General features: G+C 42.9%; 2 protein-coding genes across 2 annotated transcripts in view; one reads left to right on the top strand and one right to left on the bottom strand.

Annotated features, from left to right (window-relative positions):
* Positions 1-2,124: 2,124 nt before the first annotated feature.
* On the bottom strand, positions 2,125-4,455 carry LOC101272226 (heterogeneous nuclear ribonucleoprotein M-like). Its single transcript, XM_004283408.4, has 2 exons — positions 3,968-4,455; positions 2,125-3,850 (listed from the first exon to the last, which is right to left on the bottom strand). The coding sequence occupies exons 1-2, from the start codon at positions 4,442-4,444 to the stop codon at positions 2,306-2,308; spliced, it is 2,022 nt and encodes a 673-aa protein (XP_004283456.1). The 5' UTR covers positions 4,445-4,455; the 3' UTR covers positions 2,125-2,305.
* An 18,996-nt stretch (positions 4,456-23,451) lies between these two features.
* The window catches only part of MAOB (monoamine oxidase B), a 112,095-nt gene continuing 111,774 nt past the window's right edge, over positions 23,452-23,772 (top strand). Inside the window, exon 1 of the mRNA XM_049704843.1 lies at positions 23,452-23,626. Within this exon, the coding sequence (XP_049560800.1) occupies positions 23,581-23,626 (46 nt within the window). The 5' untranslated portion in view covers positions 23,452-23,580. The remainder of the gene's footprint in view (positions 23,627-23,772) is intronic.

The following is a 23,772-nucleotide window of genomic DNA, read 5'->3' as shown; positions in this document are numbered from 1 at the left end:
TACATTTTCACCATTTTGTTTAATTTTATTCAATTGTTTAATATGCTAAATATTCCTTTTTACTATAAGTTTTTAACTGTTACCTTTCCCCATCACTTTCCCCATCATTTCTACCATTTACTGTAATTGTAACCTGCCGTTACAGTTTTTCAGGAAGAAACTGTTTTGGTGTTTTTTTTTCACATCCAGACCCCAAGCTGAGATATGTTCTTTTTCTTCTGCCTTTCAGGCAGGTGGCTTGTGTCCAATGAGCCCTTTCATTGACCCATTCTTCTTAGTGTTTGGGCTTCATCCAGTGGTCTCAGCTTCAACATCTCATGCAGCATGAGTCCAAAGCACTGCCTCCTATCCTGTGCTGCCCTTAAAAGCCAGTTCCCTTGGTTAGGAAAATCATCAAAGCCGCACTAGAGCTATAGTTTCATATGACCACTTGCATTTCCAGCTGCCTCCTACATTTTAGCCCCTCGTGACTTCTATCACTTTCTTATTAACCTGGCCATACATTTATTTATTTATTTATTTTTATAAATTTATTTATTTATTTAGTTTTGGCTGCATTGGGTCTTCGTTGCTGCCATAGGCTCTCTCTAGTTGCAGCGAGCAGGGGCTACTCTTCGTTGCGGTGCGCGGGCTTCTCATTGCAGTGGCTTCTCTTGTTGCAGAGCACGGGCTCTAGGCATGTGGGCTTCAGTAGTTGTGGCGCACAGGCTCAGTAGTTGTGGTGCACGGGCTTAGTTGCTCCGCAGCATGTAGGATCTTCCTGGACTAAGGATCAAACCTGTGTCCCCTGCACTGGCAGGCGGATTCTTAACCACTGTGCCACCAGGAAATTCCCAGGCCATACATTTAAAAAGATGTTTGTTATGTCTCTCTACGTTTTGTATTGAGACAAATTTCACATAACATGAAATTAACCATTTAGAAGTGTACAATTCAGTGATATTTAGTACCTTCACCATGCTGTGTAACCACCACCTCTGTCTATTTCCACATTTTTATCATCCCAAAGGGAAACCCTGAACCCATAGAGCAGTTAATCCCCCGTTTCCCGCCCCCCAGCCCCTGGCAACCACTATGCTGCTTTTTGTATTTATGGATTTACCTACTCCTGATATTTCATATAAATAGTATCGTATAATATGTGATCTTTTGTGTCTGGCTTCTTTTATTTAGCATAATGTGCTGTCTGCTATATTTTATCTAGTGTTTTTAGCTGTTTTGTGTTGGGAGAATTTTCAGGACATCTAGTATATACATCATGTTGCTGGAAATAGAAGCCCTATATCTGATTATTACCGTGAGTAGGAAATTAAGGGACGTTACTGAAAATCCTTTTCACTGATATTTATCTGTTGGAGTTCAGAAACTTTCACTCAATGTTTTACTTTTTTTTTTTAAAGCAAGAATAAGAGAGTTTCCTCTAATATTTGGTCAATAATTCCCTAAAACAGTGGGCATTCAAAGTATACTTTCATTTTATCCATATTTTGAATACACTAAATTGCACTTAATAAATTACTAGAAAAAGTGATTTTTTTCTAACTTCACTATAGGGAAAAAAAATTCTTGAATCAGGAAAAAATGTGTTGTGAATACATCTCCTTGCTTATCTCTCCCACAGGGATCAATTCTTAATGAGCTTCCAAATACTAGTTAGAAGTAGCAATTGTTTCTCAAAGTGAGGAAATAGAGTCTCTAGGATAGTATAGCCAGAGGCAAACAGTATTCTTTTGATAGAATAATTTTGAATGTGCAAGATTTTCATGCGGTTTTGAACTGATAGAACAGTGTTTATCAGCTGAAGAGATTTGCCTCTTGGGAGGGACTCCAGACTTTCAAGGATCTTTCTCCTTTTCCTTTATCATGGGCAATTTTTCTTCTCCCCCAAATTGTAGATGAAGAAACATTTATTAAAGGTAATCATCTCTGCAATTAGCCAGTAATAATCTGGCTTTCATTTTCAGATGCACTTATTTTAATGAGCGAATCTGATGAGGTCAACACAGGACCACTGAAGACAGGATCTTTTTTTTTTTTTTTTTTTTTTTTCAGGAACTGGTATTTATTATCAAAGTCATATTCGATGTCAACTAGATGCCACAACTACAAAAAAAATTGCGCACATTGCAATCTCAATGCAAACAGTCAAATGGAATCCCAGTCATTAAAAAAGTAATTCAAATTACCCCAAAAAGCAACTGAATTTTTTAAACATCTTTATACATCCAGCCAACAAATTAAAATGGTTAACAAGAAAAAATACAAATTCAGAGGTCTGGTATCGATGTTTAAAAAAGGCAACTGCTTAAGCATTTCTATCGATTCGAACATCAATCTCTCGGCCACTCAGCTTCATCCCATTCATCATCCGGCAGGCTCTCTCAGCCACCTCTGGCGACTCAAACTTAACCACACCGCACCCCTTGGACTTCCCATTCTCCATCTTGATGTCGGCATACAGCACGTGGCCACATTCGTTGAACTTGTCTTTTAGCATCTTCCATGTAAAATCAAATGGGAGATTTCTCACAAATATCTGGCAGGCCTTCCTGGCCACCCCAGGAGCATGGCCTCCGGCTCCACCAAAGGAACCTGCGAAGCTTCCTCCAAAGTTGCCACGCTCCATCTCGATGGCACGGTCAAAGCTGGCACCGCCACCACCACCCATGGCCAGGCCCATGCGCTCAATGCCAGCGCCCAGGGCCGGGCCCATGGCGGGACCCATGCGTTCCAGGCTGTTGGCGCCCATGCGCTCCAGGCCCATGCGCTTGAGACTGTTGGCGCCCATACGCTCCAGGCCCATGCGCTCCAGGTTGTTGGCGCCCATGCGCTCCAGGCCGGTGGCCATGCGATCCATCACAGGGCCCATGCGCTCCAGGCCTGCCCCCATGCCTGCGGGCACCATGCGCTCCATGCTCAGGCCCATGCGCTCGATGGCAGGGCCCATTCGCTCCACGCCAGAGCCCATGCGCTCGATGGTCTGGCCCACACGGTCAATGGGTGCGGCCATACGCTCCAGGCCAAAGCCCATGCCGGCACCCATGCGCTCCACACCAGAGCCGATGCGCTCCATGGTCTGGCCCATGCGCTCGATGCTGGAGGCCATGTGGTCGAGGCCCAGTGGGCCCATGCGCTCGATGCCGGAGCCCATGCGCTCGACTGAGCCCATGCGGTCCATGACCAGGCCCATGCGCTCAATCTCAGAGCCCACACGATCCATGCCGTGGCCCAGGCCTGCACCCATGCGCTCCATGCCGGCACCCCCAATGCGGTCAATGCCGGGGCCCATCCTCTCAATTCCAGGGACACTGCCTCCACCTCCACCGTTTATTCTGCCCATGTTCATCCCAGATCCAAATCGACCCATGTTTTCCATACCACCACCAAAGGGTCCCTCCATGCCTCCCATTTTATTTATTCCAAATCCTATGCCTTCCATTCCCATTCCTGCGGGTCCTATGTTGCCCATTCCAATGCCTTTATTCAAATGATTGGCGTCAATAGGCTGCCCTCCTGGTCCTAACCCCATGCCAATACCACCAAGTCCATGGGGAAGTTGTTGTGGACGCTCAGGAGGGAAAAAATCTCCCTTTGGTAAGGCCCTCTCATCCATTTTCACGTGCATTGGTCTGTCAAATAGCAGTTGGCCATTAAACATAGATATAGCTTGCACAGCTTCAATGGACTGTTCAAAAGTAACAGTGCCTATTCCACGACTTTTTCCATCTTTATCCTCAAGAATGTCTGCTCGGACCACCACACCAGCCATACTAAAAACTTCCTTCAGTTTCTTCCAGCCAACTTTATAATCCAGATTTGCTACAAATACTGTGCTTCCAAGTCTTCCAGCCTGTAATGCATGGATAATCTCATTTGGGATGTTAGGATTATTTAGGATACTGGGTGGGATATTAATCATTCCTGGGCCACCTGGTCCCATACCCATCCCACCAGTCGTAGCCATCACCTTTTGCATTGCTCTCCTGGCATGTTCACCATCAGGATCTTCTTTGACTTTCAGTGGTCTTCCACTCAGACTATGCTTGTTTAGAACTTCAGCAGCTTTTTTCATGCTCTCTTCCATCTTGAATTCAACAACGGCACATCCCCTTGACTTTCCTTCAGCGTCCATTAAGAGCTCCACGTATGTTACCTCACCAACTTTTTCTTTAACCAGGTCTTTAAGTGACTGCCATTTCACATCAAAAGGTATGTTTGTAATGAAGGCTCTGTATCTTTTAGTTGGATTGGCATACGGCTCAAAGCGATTGCCTCCTCTTTTTATGTTTTTCTCCTTCCTCTTCTCATTCTGAGCTGGTCGTTCTCCTTCACCTTTCGGGCCCGGAGCTCCGTTGCCACTCGGCACGCCTGGCGCGCCGCTCTCCTCCTCCATTTTGGGCTCCGTCGCCGCCACCTCGGCTGCCGCTTCGACCCCTGCCGCCATTTTCTCCGCGTCTGGCGAAGACAGGATCTTTGAAGTGAATGTGTGTGATCTTAATGGATGTAGTTCATCATTTGCCTTTTCATCACCCAGTATTCATGTCTCGCAGCACCTTTATTCGTTTTAGAGATGAGCTTCTCAAATGCCTTATTTGCTCAAATTGTCCCTTATTTTTCTCAGGTGGATAGGAAAATAATTACATTAGAGACTTCTTAGACATCTAATTCAACCAGTACGGGGTGCTTTCATCTAGACCAATGGTTCTCAACAGGGGGTGTTTTTCCCCCCCAGGGGACATTTTGCTATGTCTGGAGACATTTTTGTTTGCCATAAACAAATGGCAGAGGAAGGGAGAGCAGTGGTGATGCTACTGGTATCCAGTGGGTAGAAGCCTGGTATATCATTTAGGGTTCTCCAGAGAAACAGAACCAGTGAGATGTACATATATAGATGACGAGGACTATTGGCTCACCCAACTGTGAAGGCTGAGAAGTCCCATGATCTGCCATTTGCAAGATGGCGATCCAGGAAAGCCAATGGTATAACTCAGTCCAAATCAGAAAGCCTGAGAACCAGAAGAACGAGTGATTTAAATTGCAGCCTGAGGGCTGGAGATCAGATGAGATCTTTCAAGTCAAGCAGGCAGGCAGGAAACAAGAGGGGCAAATTCTTCTTTCCTTCACCTTTTGCTCTAGTTAGGCCCTCAATGGATTGCGTGATGCCCACCTACACTGGAGAGGGCAATCTGCTTTACTAAGTCCACAGATTCACATGCTAATCTCATCTGTAAACGCTCTCATTGACACACCCAGAAATAATGTTTAATCTGGGCACTCTGTGGCCAGTCAGGTTGACACATAAAATTGACCATGGTACCAGGAGTGCTGCCAAGCATCCTACAATGCTCAGGACAGCCCCCATAACAAAGAATCTTCCTGTGCAAAGTGTCAGCTGTGCAGAGGTTGAGAAACCCTGATCTAGCCTGAAGCAATTTCAGAATTTAAATCATGTTCCTTCTTGGTCTCAGATGATTTTTAAAAATTATTTATTTATCTATCTATCTATCTATCTATCTATTTATTTATTTATTTTTGGCTGTGTTGGGTCTTAGTTGTGGCATGCCGGATCTTTCATTGCGGCATGCAGGCTTAGTTGCCCCACAGCATGTGGAATCTTAGTTCCCCTACCAGGGATTGATCCCACATCCCCTGCATTGGAAGGCGGATTCTTAACCACTGGACCACTAGGGAATTCCCTCAGGTGATTTTTAAAGACTTTTTTTTTGTTGTTGTTGTTTATTTTTTTTTAACATCTTTATTGGGGTATAATTGCTTTACAATGGTGTGTTAGTTTCTGCTTTATAACAAAGTGAATCAGTTATACATATACATATGTTCCCATATGTCTTCCCTCTTGCGTCTCCCTCCCTCCCACCCTCCCTATCCCACCCCTCCAGGCGGTCACAAAGCACCGAGCCGATATCCCTGTGCCATGCGGCTGCTTCCCACTAGCTATCTACCTTACGTTTGTTAGTGTGTATATGTCCATGACTCTCTCTCGCCCTGTCACAGCTCACCCTTCCCCCTCCCCATATCCTCAAGTCCGTTCTCTGGTAGGTCTGTGTCTTTACTCCTGTCTTACCCCTAGGTTCTTCATGACATTTTTTTTTCTTAAATTCCATATATATGTGTTAGCAAGACTTTTTAAAATGCATTTGAAGTCTTGCCAGGCCAGAGAATATGCTGTTCTATTAACATAACAAAATGTTATAACAAAATGTTAGTGATCTAAGATTTAGTCTCTCACTTTTTTTTTAAACATCTTTATTGGAGTATAATTGCTTTACAATGGTGTGTTAGTTTCTGCTTTATAACAAAATGAATCAGCTATACGTATACATATATCCCCATATCTCCTCCCTCTTGCGTCTCCCTCTCACCTTCCCTATCCCACCCCTCTAGGTGGTCACAAAACACCAAGCTGATCTCCCTGTGCTATGTGGCTGCTTCCCACTAGCTATCTATTTTACATTTGGTAGTATATATAAGTCCATGCCACTCTCTCACTTCGTCCCAGCTTACCCTTCCCCCTCCCCGTGTCCTCAAGTCCATTCTCTACATCTGAGTCTTTATTCCCGTCCTGCCCCTAGGTTCTTCAGAACACTTTTTTTTTTGATTCCATATATATGTGTTAGCATACAGTATTTTTTTTCTCTTTCTGACTTACTTCACTCTGTATGACAGACTCTAGGTCCATCCACCTCACTACAAATAACTCAATTTCGTTTCTTTTTATGGCTGAGTAATATTCCACTGCATATATGTGCCACATCTTCTTTATGAGGAAATAGGCAGTCTACCTGAAAAAGAATTTAGAGCAATGGTAGTAAAAGATGATCCAAAATCTTGGAAATAGAATGGAGAAAATACAAGAAATGTTTAACAAGGACCTAGAAGAACTAAAGAGCAAACAAACAATGATGAACAAACACAATAAATGAAATTTAAAATTCTCTAGCAGGAATCAATAGCAGAATAACTGAGGCAGAAGAATGGATAAGTGACCTGGAAGGTAAAATAGTGGAAATAACTACTGCAGAGCAGAATAAAGATAAAAGAATGAAAAGAATTGAGGACAGTCTCAGAGACCTCTGAGACAACATTAAATGCACCAACATTGGAATTATAGGGGTCCCAGAAGAAGAGAGGGACTGAGAAAATATTTGAAGAGATTATAGTTGAAAACTTCCCTAATATGGGAAAGGAAATAGTTAATCAAGTCCGTGAAGGGCAGAGAGTCCCATACAGGATAAATCCAAGGAGAAACACACCAAGACACGTATTAATCAAACTATCAAAAATTAAATACAAAAAAAAAATTAAAAGCAGCAAGGGAAAAATAACATACAAGGGAATCCCCATAAGGTTAACAGTTGATCTTTCAGCAGAAACTCTGCAAGCCAGAAGGGAGTGGCAGGACATATTTAAAGTGATGAAAGGGAAAAACCTACAACCAAGATTACGCTACCCAGCAAGGATCTCATTCAGATTTGACAGAGAAATTAAAACCTTTACAGAGAAGCAAAAGCTAAGAGAATTCAGCACCATCAAACCAGCTTTACAACAAATGCTAAGGGAACTTCTCTAGGCAGGAAACACAAGAGAAAGAAAACACCTACAATAACAAACCCAAAACAATTAAGAAAATGGTAATAGGAACATACATATCGATAATTAGCTTAAATGTAAATGGATTAAATGCACCAACCAAAAGACATAGACTGGCTGAATGGATCCAAAAACAAGACCCGTATATATGCTGTCTCCAGGAGACCCACTTCGGACCTAGGGACACATACAGACTGAAAGTGAGGGGATGGAAAAAGATATTCCATGCAAGTGGAAATCAAAAGAAAGCTGGAGTAGCAATTCTCATATCAGACAAAATAGACTATAAAATAAAGACTATTACAAGAGGCAAAGAAGGATACTACATAATGATCAAGGGATCAATCCAAGAAGAAGATATAACAATTGTGAATATGTATGCATCCAACATAGGAGCACCTCAATACATAAGGCAAATGCTAACAGCCATAAAGGGAGAAATCAACAGTAACACAATCATAGTAGGGGACTTTAACACCCCACTTTCACCAATGGACAGATCATCCAAAATGAAAATAAATAAGGAAACACAAGCTTTAAATGATACATTAAATAAGATGGACTTAATTGATATTTATAGGACATTGCATCCAAAAACAACAGAACACACTTTCTTCTCAAGTGTTCATGGAACATTCTCCAGGATAGATCATATCCTGGGTCAAAAAGCAACCCTTGGTAAATTTAAGAAAATTGAAATCGTATCTTTTCTGACCACAATGCTGTGAGACTAGATATCAATTACAGGAAAAAATTGTAAAAAATACAAACACATGGAGGCTAAACAATACACTACTTAATAACCAAGAGATCACTGAAGAAATCAAAGAGGAAATCAAAAAATACCTAGAAACAAATGACAATGAAAACAGGATGACCCAAAACCTATGGGATGCAGCAAAAGCAGTTCTAAGAGGGAAGTTTATAGCAATACAATCCTACCTCAAGAAACAAGAAACATCTCAAATAAACATCCTAACTTTATACCTAAAGCAATTAGGGAAAGAAGAACAAAAAAATAACCCAAAGTTAACAGAAGGAAAGAAATCATAAAGATCATATCAGAAATAAATGCAAAAGAAATGAAGGAAACAATAGCAAAGATCAATAAAACTAAAAGCTGGTTCTTTGAGAAGATAAACAAAATAGATAAACCATTAGCCAGACTCATCAAGAAAAATAGTCTCTCACTTTTCAGTGTTCCAGCTCAAGAAACTTAACACCTATATTCTGGTTGGATATTTCCCAAAATACAATCCTTAAAACACTAATGGGTGACAAGGGTTCCCCTGGAGAGCTGTAAACAGACCTAAAAATGTAAATTTTTACATTGCATCAGTGTTTCTGATCACATGCAATTCCATAGACTTTTACTGAATTTTGTGGTACTAGTTCTTTTTCTACTGGAAAGTGCAATGAGTAGCAACAACAGCTATGGAATCTTTTTCTCTGCCGAAGTCATTCTCAGTCAAAAAAGGATTGAGAACCACTGCTATGAAAACTTTTCTTTTCAACAGCTCCTCCCGATCAGTCTCCTGCTGAGATGGTCCATTCTCTCTCTCTGCTACTCTTTTCCTATAGATCTTGGTCTTCCTTCAAGACCTACCTCAAGACCCCTCACACTCATGGATGCATTCATTTATTTGTTCATTCATTACACGCATTGAGAATCTACTAAACACCACTACCACTATGCTAAGGGCTAGGGACATTGGAAAACCCCCCAAAGACAGAGTTCCTTGAGTAGCTCATTGTTGGAAGAATTCTGACCTCTATTTATACTTCCCTTTCCCTGCACCCCCCAATTTAATACTTAATTATATCCTGCTACTTATTACTCTCAAATTGACTTTGTTGGCGTTGATTTCTCCTCCTGAACCAGAACAAAATATCTTTTCAGGCTAGGGTTGCCAGATAAAGTATAGGCCATCCAGTTAAATTTGAATTTCAGATAAACAACATCTAATGTTTTCAGTATGAGTGTGTTGCAAATGTTGTATGCAACACATTTACATTTTAAAAGATTATTCAAACAACAAAGTCCTACTGTATAGCACAGGGAGCTATGTTCAATATCCTGTGATAAACCATATTGGAGAAGAATATGAAAAAAATGTATATACATGTATAACTGAATCACTTTGCTGTTCAGCAGAAATTAACACAACATTGTAAATCAACTGTACTTCATTCAATAAAATAAATTTTAAAAAAAGACTATCCAATAAAGAAGATGTGGCACATATATACAATGGAATATTACTCAGCCATAAAAAGAAACGAAATTGAGCTATTTGTAATGAGGTGGATAGACCTAGAGTCTGTCATACAGAGTGAAGTAAGTCAGAAAGAAAAAGACAAATACCGTATGCTAACACATATATATGGAATTTAAGAAAAAAAAATGTCATGAAGAACCTAGGGGTAAGGCAGGAATAAAGACGCAGACCTCCTAGAGAACGGACTTGAGGTTATGGGGAGGGGGAAGGGTGAGCTGTGACAGGGCGAGAGAGAGTCATGGACATATACACACTAACAAACGTAGTAAGGTAGATAGCTAGTTGGAAGCAGCCTCATGGCACAGGGATATTGGCTTGGTGCTTTGTGACAGCCTGGAGGGGTGGGATAGGGAGGGTGGGAGGGAGGGAGACGCAAGAGGGAAGAGATATGGGAACATATGTATATGTATAACTGATTCACTTTGTTATAAAGCAGAAACTAACACACCATTGTAAAGCAATTATACCCCAATAAAGATGTTAAAAAAAAAAAAAAGACTATCCAAATGTACCCGGGCATCCTGTATTTTTATTTGCCAAATCTGGCAATCTTGTTTAGAGCAAGCGTTCTCTAGTGTTTTTCCTACATCTCCAAGGACATATGAGAGAGGCCTGGATGTGCAGTCAGGACTCAAACAAGCACTCAAATAAGCAGCTATCTCTTTCCATTGAGGAACACAGAAAGTTAAAATATTCGTCCTCCAAAGGTAGGAACAGTGAGTAATTTGTCTGGTTGATAGTGACATCATAGCTAAATCAGTTGTGATCTGAAGCAGGAGCAGGCTTCCAGGAAAAGGTGGAGTTTAGGATGTAACTTCTAAAATATCAAATTAGGAGAGAAGAGAACCCATGCCCTAGGGATTTTTTTCTTCCCTCCAGGAAGATAGGGTGGATGACAGTCTGTCTTTTAGTCCCATCCATTCCAAGATGAGTTTCACATAGGGCATGTATACTGATAATGCAGGGAAACAACTTGTTTCAGTCTCAATTATTTGGATAATTAATCACGGAAATTTAACCACAAATAGTATTTTTTTTTTCATCTAGCACTTTGCTATCAGTGAACACTATGCTATTTCTGTGGTCAACATTGTAACTGAAAATACCCAGAGCTACTCCTGAAATCTCAACAGTGATGAAATGACTTGACTTAAATGTCCAGAAAGCATAAACAGCCATTGCCAAATAGCATCCATTTTGAGCCCAGCAGGTCAGAGTTTCTATTTGCAACCTCAATTACAAGTATTGCTTTTTGGAGCCTGAAAATGCACTGCTATGTGGAATTGGTCAGTAAATGTCACACACATATAGTCCAAGTATTATATAAACAGGAACTACTGTCACACAAAATGCCATGACAACGTCACGACACGTGAGCTTTTTCATCCTTGTTTTTCATTGCCAGGAGTCCTGAGTTTTAATCTTGGCTGTATAAAAGGGTGCTGTTTTTTGCAGGAGGAAGGAGTATCAGAGATGAAATTACTTCCTGTTCCTATTTAGAGCCTTCTGTCTGTCCCATTGTCTCACTAGTAGGGCCTGCCTGACACTGACATTGCTCCTTGGTCCCGAGGCTTTAGGTGGACTGCTGTAGGGACGTGACTGGAGATGTAGACCAAATAGCTCCAAAGGTCTTTTCTAGCTCTGTGGCCCACATCATCATTCCTCTTAAGATGGGAAGGTATTAACTTTTCATCTGTCTTGAGGAGATGGAAAGTTTATTTGAATTTGTTCTAGGTTATTCCAGGTAGAGAACCAAGAAACTGAATAATTTACTAGAGTAGGAAGTAAGGAAGATGGGGAAACTTTATGTTCTCTGGAATACAGTAAATCCTCTATTATCCAACATAATTGGACAGTATTTTTCAGATTAACACAAATTTATCAGCCAATTACCAGTTTTCAAATCTTTTGAACGTAATCAAATATGCTTAATAAAATTACAGTAAACAGATTTTTAAAAATATCTTATTCTGAAAAATTTCATAAATATACACAAGTAGAAAGAATAGTATATAAGTGAAGTAAGTCAGAGAAAGGCGAATATCATATGATATCACTTATATGTGGAATCTAAAAAAAATGATACAAATGAACTTATTTACAAAACAGAAATAGAGTCACAGACTTCGAAAACAAACTTATAGTTACCCAAGGGGAAAGGTGGGGGGGAGGGAAACTAGGAATTTGGGAGTAACGTATACACACTACTGTATATAAAATAGATAAACAACAAGGACCTACTGTAGAGCACAGTGAACTCTACTCAATATTTTGTAATAACCTATATGGGAAAAGAATCTGAAAAAGAATATATGTGTGTGTGTATATATATTATATATATATATATATATATATATATATATATATAACTGAATCACTTTGTAGTATGACTGAAACATTGTAAATCAACTGTACTTCAATTTAAAAAATAACAAAATAATGTATTCCTCATGCACCTATCACTTATCACCCAGCTTCAATATCTATCACCATTCTGCTAGTCTTGCTTTATTTACAGCAATCACTATGTCCTCTTAGTGTATTTTAAAGCAAATCTCAAACACTACGTTGTTTTACACTCAAATATTTAGTATGCATCTCTAACTGTTGAGGATATTTTCATATAGCCACCATGCCCTTATCACATATGTCAAAATGAACAATAATTGCTTAATATCATCTAGTAGCCAATCCATAGTCAAATTTCTCCATCTGTCCTCAAGATACAAACAAAGAAAAAAATAAAAGGGCTTCCCTGGTGGCTCAGTGGTTGAGAGTCCACCTGCTGATGCAGGGGACACGGGTTCGTGCCCCGGTCCGGGAAGATCCCACATGCCGGGGAGCGGCTGGGCCCGTGAGCCATGGCCGCTGAGCCTGCGCGTCCGGAGCCTGTGCTCCGCAACGGGAGAGGCCACAACAGTGAGAGGCCCGTGTACCGCAAAAAAAAAAAAAGATCCAAACAAGTCTACACATTGCATTTGGTTGAGCCTTTCAAGTTTCTTTTCTAGTGAGCACAATTTAATCTGTTTTTATTGGACAATTTAGAAAACATTCCAGGATTTCAGAGACTCTTGGGATCCTTAGCATAATAATAATTACACTGCACATGGCCAGATGTCTGTGAGTAAGTGATTATAGTATACAGAATATCAGACTGTGGTTTACAGCTTTGGGATAGAGAGCTTCTTCCAAGTGATACACAAAGAACCAAAGTGAGACCATGGCCTTTGTCACATAGCTTCTTTCAGAAAAATGTGTAAAAGACTTAGTTGAGCTTTGTTGCCTTTGTTGTACAAATGCTTTAGCTAGCATTTTCCAGTTTAAAACAAACACCTCCGAAACACTACCTAAAGTCAAGACTATCTATTAGAGAAATCACAGTAAAATTTGAAGACATTTCTACTGCAAGATTTTTATGGGTGTAAGGTATGTCAAGAAAGAGCTAATGGGTCATTTGATTTACTGAGAGAGAAAATACACCGTTTCCAGTAGGATGAGAGGCTTCACCAAAGCAGCTAGCTAGGCTCAGGAAATTGGGGAAACCACATGACAGGGGACAGAGAGGGAAAAAAAAAAAAATCAAGCGGTGGTAACACAGAAGGTATTGGGTTGGCCAAAAAGTTCGTTCGGTTAGTGAATACCTTGTTCAATACACTTCTTGGTGAAAATGAAAAATGTCTTATTTTTACTTAAAACGGAACGAACTTTTTGGCCAACCCAATACATGAGGTTTCAGCAAAGTGACTCAGAAAAAGGTACCTGAAGAGGGCTAAGATAAGAGGAGAAAAAAATCCTGATACTGTGCATTAATCTGCCATTACAAAGTATCACACACTGGGTGGCTTCAAACAACAGCAATTTATTTCTCAGTTTGGGAGACTTGGAAATCTGAGATCAGCGTGCCGACATGGTCAGGGTGTGGTGAGGCTTCCTGGCTTGTACGTGGCCACCTTCTCACTGTATCTTCACATGGCAGAGGGAGAGAGAGCAGAAGAGAGAGAGAGAGAGAAAAGGAGAGAGAGAGAGCTAGAGGGCTTTGGTGTCTCTTTCTAATAAGGGCACGAATCCTATCATTAGGGCCCGAGGGAACTCATCTAAACCTAATCACCTCCCAAAGGCCCTACCTCTATATATCATCACACCGAAGAAAGGGCTTCAACATGTGACTTTTGGGGGGACATGTAGCACATGGGAACCAAGGGAATTTGAAGGAATGAAGGGCAGCGTAGTGCCAATTGTCTGAAGACAAGAGTGCCACTGTTCTCTTGGGAAATGCAAAGACAGAAAGTATATTTAACAGTTTTCCTACCCCTGTATAGGAAGTGCAACCTATATATGCCTTGGATGGAGCAGGAAAAAGTGAAAGTGATAATGTAAGAAGCATGATGCTGACTTATATAAAGTATAGGAAAGCAAGGCTCAAGAAAGGCAGGCAACCGTTTGGATTTTCCAATTAGTTTTGGGTGCAGATAAAACTGTTAAACAGGGCTTCCCTGGTGGCGCAGTGGTTGAGAGTCCGCTGCCGATGCAGGGGACACGGGTTTGTGCTCCGGTCCGGGAAGATCCCACATGCCGCGGAGCGGCTAGGCCCGTGAGCCATGGCCGCTGAGCCTGTGCGTCCGGAGCCTGTGCTCTGCAACGGGAGAGGCCACAACAGTGAGAGGCCCGCGTACCGCAAAGAAAAAAAAAAACAACAAAAAAACTGTTAAACAGATGGACTTAGCAAACTGCTGAAAACTAGACTGAAAGCTCTCTAAGGGTAGGGCCTGGGTCTCTACATCATTGCTGTCTTTAACACTTAACAGCGCATCTGCCCTGTGATGGGCATTCAATCCATACATGAATAAGTGAACTATTTAGTCCTCATGGAAATAAAGTGACCACATGTGTGCAATGGTTACTGTGTGCCTGCCAGCCTGGCTATATCAGGAGCTTTGAGGATGCGATAGCATGTTTCCTGTCCTCAAGGTAGACATATTGCAATCAACAGAGTTTAAACCGAGTGATCGGGAATTCCCTGGCGGTCCAGTGGTTAGGACTCCACGCTTTCACTGCTGTGGCCGCGGGTTCAATCCCTGGTCGGGGAACTAAGATCAGCCAAGCAGCCAAAAAACAAAATTAAAAATTGGTGTTTTACGGATTCAGTGTAGGTGGAGATGAAGGGGGCCTGAGGACCCCGGAAGGTTAATGTGAGCAGAGAGACTGACCTAGACATTACAGGAGAGGCAAGGGGCTTGGGTAGGCAGAGGGAAGACAGAGCAGTCTGGTGATGGGTTGGTAAAGACAGGGAATGGGTAAAAAGCAAAGACGCAGGGGCTGGAATGAGCCTGGGTGGTGGTGAGGAGGCTTGCCAAAAGGATATGCATGGGGAATTATGGGGAGGGCTGTTAAAAGCATGGGGACCAAGGTCAGCTCAAGGGATGCCATGAAGCCAGGTAAAGGGTCTTAGACGTCATGCGAACACCACGGGGGCAAGGTTGATCACATTTTCCCATCTTTTCGCTTAATATTTCTGCATTCGAGTCATTGTTAGGAAATTTTTACCTACTCCTAGTTTATAAAGGATTTCTCTGAGCACTTGTATAGTTTAATCTTTCACATTTAAATTCCTGATCTGTTTGGAATGTATCCTGGTATATATTGTGAGACATGGATTCAATTTTATCTTTTGCTTTATGGCTATCTAGTTATTTCAGTACCATTTATTAGTAACTCCATCTTTGGGGGGACATGTCAGAAAGACAAAGAAGTCAGCTTGAAGGGGCACCCCAACTCACAGACAATTTGATCAAAATAAATATAGTAGTGGATTATAACCTACTGAATAAAATAAGGATCCATGAGTCCATCCTGCTGTAAATAATAAGCAAAATACATTGAAGATCTGATGAGGAATAAGATATTTACATAGTCTCAAAGTACCTCTCCACAAAATAGTTATTCACTACAAACGAAAAAAGTAACTTTATAGAAGAAGCCTGGAAGATACCACCTTAATCAAGATATCAAAATTAACATCACTAGGGCTTCCCTGGTGGTGTAGTGGTTGAGAGTCCGCCTGCCGATGCAGGGGACACGGGTTCGTGCCCCGGTTCGGGAAGATCCCACATGCCGCGGAGCGGCTGGGCCCGTGAGCCATGGCCGCTGAGCCTGCGCGTCCGGAGCCTGTGCTCCACAACGGGAGAGGCCACAGCGGTGAGAGGCCCGCGTACTGCAAAAAAAAAAAAAAAAAAAAAACATCACTAGTAACGGGACCAATTGAAATTGCACCTGATAGGATGCAATTAGGAGAACACAGACTTCTGTGAGATCCCTACCAAAGATGCATAAAATGAATCTAATCACAAGGAAACAACAGACAAACCCATGCTGAGGGACATTCTACAAACTTCCTTGACTAGGGTCTTCTAAAATGTCAAGATCATGAAAGTAGAGGCAAGACTGAGAACTGTTCCAAATTAAAGGAGTCTAAAGAGACAGCACAACTAAATGCAACATATGATCCCGGACTGGGTCATTTTGCTAGAAAGGACATTATTGGGACAATTGGCAAAATTTGAATGGAGTCTGAGGATTAGATCACAGTTGTGAGACAACATTAATTTTCTCATTTGGGGGGGCTGTATTGTGGTTTTGTAGGAGAATGACATTGTTCCTAAGAAAGACACACTAAAGTATTTGGGGGTCGTGGTGATGGGACATCGTGCCCACAATTTATTCTCAAATGCTTCAAGGAATAAAAGGTTCTTTGTATGTACTTGTAACTTCTCTGTAAGTTTGAGACTGTGTAAAACAACATAGTTACAGAGAAAAAACCACCTCCACTTTTTCCTGATTTGAGATTCACCTTTTATCACATGGTAAATTTCCATATGCAACTGAATCAATTTATGCAATTCCATTCCATTGAGCTGTGGATTATATAGTTCATGAATTAATGCCACTCTGTTTTAATCATAGGACCTTTTCTACTGTTAAAAAACAAAATTCAACTGAGTAAATTTAAAGATCTAATCGGCTTTATTCAATGGTTCATGAATTGGGCCAATATTATAAAATATTGGCTATATTCCCTGTGCTGTACGATATATCACTGTAGATGAGAGATTTTAATAAAGTAGTAGGCTATAGAATAAATATATAAAAATGAAAGTCCTCCATTAAAGAAAACAATATTATATTCAAATATATAATGAAACAAAAGACCTCATTCACAATAGAAAAAAAATACCTAGGCATAAAATTAACAAGACACATCCAAAACCTATATGAGTAAAATTACAGAACAGTTTGGAAATACACAGAATTCTACTTGATTGAGTAGAAAAATATATCATGTGCTTGCATAAAAGGAGTCAACATCATAAAAATGCTCGCTCTTCCCAAGTTAATTTTATAAATTTAACAGATTCCAGTAAATCTGTCAGCCCCCTTTAGGGGTTGCCTCAGCTGTTGAAAGCCGTGTCACCATCCCCAGGCAGCCCACTACCAATGGAGGATGAGGCAGGAGTACAAAGGCCTGGCCCCTGCTCCAAGGGGGAACAAGTATGCAGGGCCATTCCAGTCCCAGAATTCCCTGCACAGTTGGCTGAACCTTCCACTGGGACTGAATTACAGGTCAACTTCTCTAACTTCCTGCTTCCTTCCTTTCCCATCTGCAGTCCCGGATCCTGAGAGCACTCCCTAATAAATCTCCTGTTCACTAACCTCTGTTAAAGTGATAAACACCCTGATGCCTTGATAGCTTATGTGAGCAAACTGATACCTAACTCAGTTCAGGCAGTTGTATCCAAGAAATGGAAATTCAAGAACAACCAATCACAAACAGCCAGCTAGGCTTTTCCAGATAGGCAGCTGCTTAAGCTCTAGCCAATCAAATAATTCCCTTGCTTTGCTTCCTTCTCTGATGTGTAAAAGCCTTGCGCCTAGCTCCTGCCATCCAAGTGCCCTCCAATCACTTTCAGTTTGGCGCTACTCCATGCGAATAGATTTTTGCTCAAATAAACTCCTGAAAATTTTAATGTGCCTCAGTTTATCTTTGAACACCTCTATTTCAGAGTCTGTTTCCTGAGTAATCTAGACTGTGACCGAGGCTGCTGGATTTGGCTTGATCTGTGAGGACAGAATCCTCAATTCTTCATGCTTTGGGCACAAAGCTGGTCTCTACCCCTGAAGAAAATTATCTCAAACTCATTATGATACCACTTAGGTTCGTGAGGAACGGTAAATTCCTGCAGTGTCTCTAGGTTGCCCCCTCTCATAGAATATTTTTCTTCCCTTGTAGATGTGGGTGTCTGACTTAGAAAACATGATGATGCTATATATCTTCTGAAGAGCCCCCCACCAGCCTCGGCTGTTGGTCCACAATCCTGGCTGCACTGCCACAGACAAATGGATCTCCATGTGTACTGCCAAACACCATATTCATTATGTAATATATCTACTTGAGATATATTATTTTATGTGAATAGTTATAATATATAATTAATTAATATGGCCTACATTAATGTATGTATATGTAATATATAGTTCTATGATTATATTCAGTCTATTACTATATATTTCAGAGGTATGCTCAGGTTTTCTACCTTCTGTATTACATTTCAGGTTTTTGTAGTAGACTGCCCAATTCCCGCTTCACTTATTTTTACAGTTGTTCATAGTTGAAGCCCCTAATGGTCACAACGTCCACAGTGAAGAATACTTTTTTCCTTCTTTAACACCTTGATTTCAATCATTTTGTATAAAGTGAATGTCTATTACTTAGAAGAGTTCAAGTAGCTCAAGCTCCAGCTATTAGCATCATTTTGTAATGTGTAACCCTCTCCACCAGGAATATGTCTTGCTGTGATAGCCGTCTATGAGGGGAGATTATTCAGCACAGGACTACAGAAAGATAACCAAAGGATTGATTCTGCATCCGTGACCTCACACTATGAAATGAGAATCATATAAATAAGAATAATTAATTTATTCAACAACGAATAGTTAGTATATGGTGGGGCTCTAATATTCATTTCTAATTTCTTCTTCCCCAAAGAATCGGTGAAAACCCTTAACACGGTGTTCTTGGGAAATGTTCTGAGCTTCTCTTCTTCCTGAGCTGAATAGTTTGCAGTTTGCTCTTCCCCTGTGTGTCCCCTACAATCCTTGTCATGTCATCTGATACATCACCCTTTGTTTAGGAAACTTTATTGTGATTCACAGAAATATTCTTAGTCTCGACATACAGTCGTTGTAAAAAAAAAAAACACTTTGGGTCCAGTTGGTTTAGCACTTATGTTGCAGATAAGATTTGTTTTTCTTCATCAGGCTCTGCAACATGTCTAGGTATGACCTCTGTCTTTCTGAAGCCTTGGAGCTTGGTGTTTTGGCCTGAGGCCATATGTTCTGGGGCCCACCCCTCTGTGTTGTGCCCCTTTGTCCCAGTCCTGTCCTGTTGTGGCAATGCGGTCATAGAGGAAAGAGCCATCCTCTGGTTCCTTGGGCAGGAAGAGTCATTTCTCTTTCCTCTCAACCTTGTGTCTATGAGCCAGCTCAGAACATCCATCTCACTGCCAGCCTGTTAAGGGCAGTCGTGAAGACCCACCTGTCCTCTGCCTTGTTCTCTGCCAATTCTGCTTTGATCCAGTTCCTGACCAGTCCCCTGTCCCTGGGGCAGGTCTTTCCTTTGGCATCTCAAACCAGCCTGTGGACTTTTGAGTTGAATCTCAAGCTTCTAGCCCAAAGTCCCATGAAGGGCTTTGACTTTGAATGAAGCTAGGCTCCCCCAACTCTCTGGCTGCTTGAGGATGTGATTCCCCTCTAAGCAAGTCCTTGAGGCCAAAGGTAAGGTCTTGGCCCATCGAAAATCCCCTACTGCCTTTTTGTTGTCCCCAAGGAGGGGGTTTAGATGCTCTCAGATTAGGATCCAAGCTGATGATGGATTTTTCACTGGGCTGAACCAGAGGCCCTATAATATTTAACCATTGTTGTTAAAATTCCTATTTAACATTGTTAAAAAGCAGCGATGGCTGAGACCCTTTCATCATTTGATACTTCCATGTATATTTTAAAAAAAAAGATTAACAGAGAAGTTGGGAAAAAGAAACTGGTAAACTCTAAAGAATCTAATTTTAAAACAAAATTTTCTATTTCCTGTCAGGCTTCCAGTGTTCAAAAAAAAAGTGAAATGTACAACTTAGATAATATCTGGTGAACTCTGTTCTGCACAGACTGCCTTTTTATTGAAACCTCCTGTGGCATCATAAGAGACTCACCTAGACATCTGTTAATGAAAAGCTGGACGGCAAGAAAGAAGTAATAAGGACATTTTATCTCTTTGGCAGTCTTCTAATAAAAAAACATGAAAGGAAAGTAAGTTCATTTTAATTGATGAAAGAAACACGAATTTCATCAAGTTGGAAAAGGCAGATAAACACTGCTCGGGGCAAACAGCATTCCTCTGTGCTTCTTGTTTAAAGATGCTGAGCATCGCTCTACTGGATGAATTAGGTTCACGATAATTATCTGTTTTCATATTTGGTTTTCCTAGGATTAGCATCATTTCTGATCGATAAGGGAATATATTCAATGATGAGCACAGTGCCTGACACAGAGCTGGTGTTCAATAAATCATTCTGGAATGGATGAATAAAAGAAAATGCAAGATCTCTTCCTGCAGGAATTTATTATCTACTTGGGAAGAGAAACACACACACACACACACACACACACACACACACACGATGCTTCCTATCATTTTCTTCATTGTTAATATTTCACTCTTACCTTATTTTTCATTATTAGTTTTGTAGTGTTTGTAATAAGTCCTAAAGGTGGTCAAAAATGTTCTTTGTAGGGCTTCCCTGGTGGCGCAGTGGTTGAGAGTCCGCCTGCCGATGCAGGGGACACGGGTTCGTGCCCCGGTCCGGGAAGATCCCACATGCCGCGGAGCGGCTGGGCCCGTGAGCCGTGGCCGCTGAGCCTGCGCGTCCGGAGCCTGTGCTCCGCAACGGGAGAGGCCACAACAGTGAGAGGCTCGCGTACCGCAAAAAAAAAAAAAAATGTTCTTTGTATCCTGGACTGTGTCCAATTTTTCCAAGTCTCCAGCCTCAAGCTTTCCTCCCAACTCTGCCTGGAGTGCTCATCTTCCTCGGCAGTTGATTAACTCCTCTTCATCCTTCAAGGCTCAGCATAGTTGATGTTCCATAAATGGTTGTATAATGAACAGACATCTTATCATTAAGATCACCTTGAGATAGGTCAGGGGCTCTGGACCGTGGAGCTGGTTCTGAAGCTGATGGGGAGCAGAGGCCTGGAGAAGAGTGGAATGTGTTCAAGGTGTGTGGTCCACAGACAGAAGCACTGACATCACCTGGGGCTTGTTAGAAATGCAGCTTCTCAGGCCCCATCCCAGACCTGGGTGATTTGTACCCACATCCAAGTTTAAGAAACACTGCTTTTAGGGAGGGCTTCCCTGGTGGCGCAGTGGTTGGGAGTCCACCTGCCGATGCAGGGGACACGGGTTTGTGCCCCGGTCCGGGAAGATCCCACATGCTGTGGCCGCTGAGCCTGCGCGTCCAGAGCCTGTGCTCCGCGGCGGGAGAGGCCACAACAGTGAGAGGCCCGCGTACCGCAAAAAAACAAAAAGGAAACACTGCTTTTAGAGGCTTCATTTTGCCGCATGATGCCAGGGGAGAAGATGGACCTTGGCAGTTACCCCACCTAGGAGGCTGAGGACCCTGAACAGGCCTGGACAACTGCCCAGATGTGTCTCTAAAGGCTCCTGTTCCCTCCACAGCCAAGGCTTGAGTTCAAGCCATTTTTGGCCTCGTAGAGCACAACGTAACTGATTACTTTTGTCTGGGGAAAATGCTGTTTGCCAGTGAGTTTTCTCCGTAAACACCATGGAACTGCAGTTCCTCTCCTGGCCTTGCTGCCCGTTGAATATCGAGAAAGGATAGTCAACCTTCATTGGACTCAAAGTTTTATATGCCCAGGCCTCTGGCTGACTTTGCATTGCTGGAACCAAGCAAAGGACATTCCAAGCAGATCTCACAAGCATCCTTTCCACGCATCCCGTCCCACCCTCCTGGATGTGTGACTCTCTTGCAGGCTAGGTAAGGGGACAGAGCGTCCACAGCTAAGGAGCCCACAACTTCAGGGACCTGTGGATGGAAGTGGATGAGTAAGACTTGACAAGGAGGAGGCCAGCACAGGCTGCCTGCTGGGTGAGGCAGTGGGGATGTGGGCTCAACATTCAAACACAAGAACTGTTTTACACCAAAGCGTGAGAGATGGAAGTTTCCAGAATTCAGCTTAGAGCTGGACCAAGACTTTCTCTGCCACCAGTGACTTCTTAGTCACAGACATGCCCAAACCCTCTTCTAGCCTGAGGGCAGCAAGAGCTCAGAATTCTTTGGCAGCAAGTGGATACATGGACTGGGGTGGGATGAGATAGAGGTGTACTTCAGGCTTCATCAATTCACCAGACCTGGAGCCAGGCCCCCACCAGGCCCACAGCTTCCCTATTCTGAACAGAAGCACTTCACAGTTATTTCTTGAAAAAGCCACACTACACTGCTTCTTTCTGCTTTTGGTTCTCAGAGGTGGCTTTCCGGGTGGTATGAAGAAGTACACCTCTGTATTACTTAGAGCTGCCTCAGCTTAAACATCTGTCATCTCGTTGAATCATCCTACGTTTGGCAAAGCCCAGGCCCATGTCCCAGGGCCATAACTAACTCCCCTTGCTGATTCAGGGAGGCCTCTGAATTCTACCCTGACCATCCAAGGCCTCACCCTGACACCACCAATTTCCTGGCTTCCTGCCTCGGTAGCTCCCACAAGGGACACACTGGGTTGCTCAAGGAGCAGCTGGCTGTTTTGATCACTTGCAAACATGAGACTTTTTAAGATAAACTTTAGGTGTTGCATTTGCAATACTAGGGAAGAACCTGCTTGAGTTCACCGTGGGCATAAGGGCAGGGAGAGTGGGGAAAGAAGTGGGTATTCGGAAGCAGGTGAGAGGGGTCGGCAATCCCACTCAAGTATATGCCAAGGTAATGGCAATACTGTGTGGTAGATCAAGGTGGGTCTTGGAATCTTCCTGGCTTTTTAGAAAAGCATTATTTCTGGCTTTTTATTTTCCCTTTGCCCCTCGCTAACTACTTTATCTCACTTACCTCATCTGTAAAATGGGCTGTTGTAAGGTTTAACTGGGAATTACGCATGCAAAATGCTTAGTACGGTGCCTGGTACCAGAAAAGCCCTCATTTACTGTTTGCTATTCCCTCTACTGCTCCTTTCCAGGGAGTCACTGGGGTGCTGGAGGAAGACACCCAATCTGCCATCCTCCCAGCCCCCAAGCTGAACAGCGCACCAGGGATGCTGATGGGAAAATACCGTGCAGCGCAGAAGGCCAAAGGGTGGTGGTTCCGGGCATGGACTCTTGGAGGCCCTAAGTGACCTCTCTGCTCCGGCGTCCGCCCTCCCCAGGTTTGAGCGGCGGAGCTCCGGGCGGGGTCGGGGGCGGTGCGCTCCAACCAGGCCGGCGCGTAGGCGGGCGGGCGGGGCTCCGCGACCCGACGCCCTCGGCCGGCAATATAGCCGCTCGGCTGAGGCGCTGGTGCGCGGGGGCAGCGCAGCGGGCGGGGGCAGCGATCCAGACACCGGAGCAGCTGGCACCGAGGTGGCCCGGAGAGGGACGAGCAACATGAGCAGCAAATGCGACGTGGTCGTGGTGGGGGGCGGCATCTCAGGTCAGTGGCGGCTGTGCGCCCTCCTTCCTCCTCCCGGGCTCCGACAAGTGGCCGCCCAGGGAGGCACGCAGGGCGGCAGTGGGGCGGGGTGCCGCCAGGAGCCCCTAGACCCTCCGTGCGCCCGAGGGGATCTAGAGGGTCCCGAG

Source organism: Orcinus orca, chromosome X (genome assembly GCF_937001465.1).
Source record: "Orcinus orca chromosome X, mOrcOrc1.1, whole genome shotgun sequence".
In the NCBI taxonomy this organism is placed as follows: Eukaryota; Metazoa; Chordata; class Mammalia; order Artiodactyla; family Delphinidae; genus Orcinus; species Orcinus orca.
This window is presented reverse-complemented; position numbering and strand designations above follow the sequence as displayed.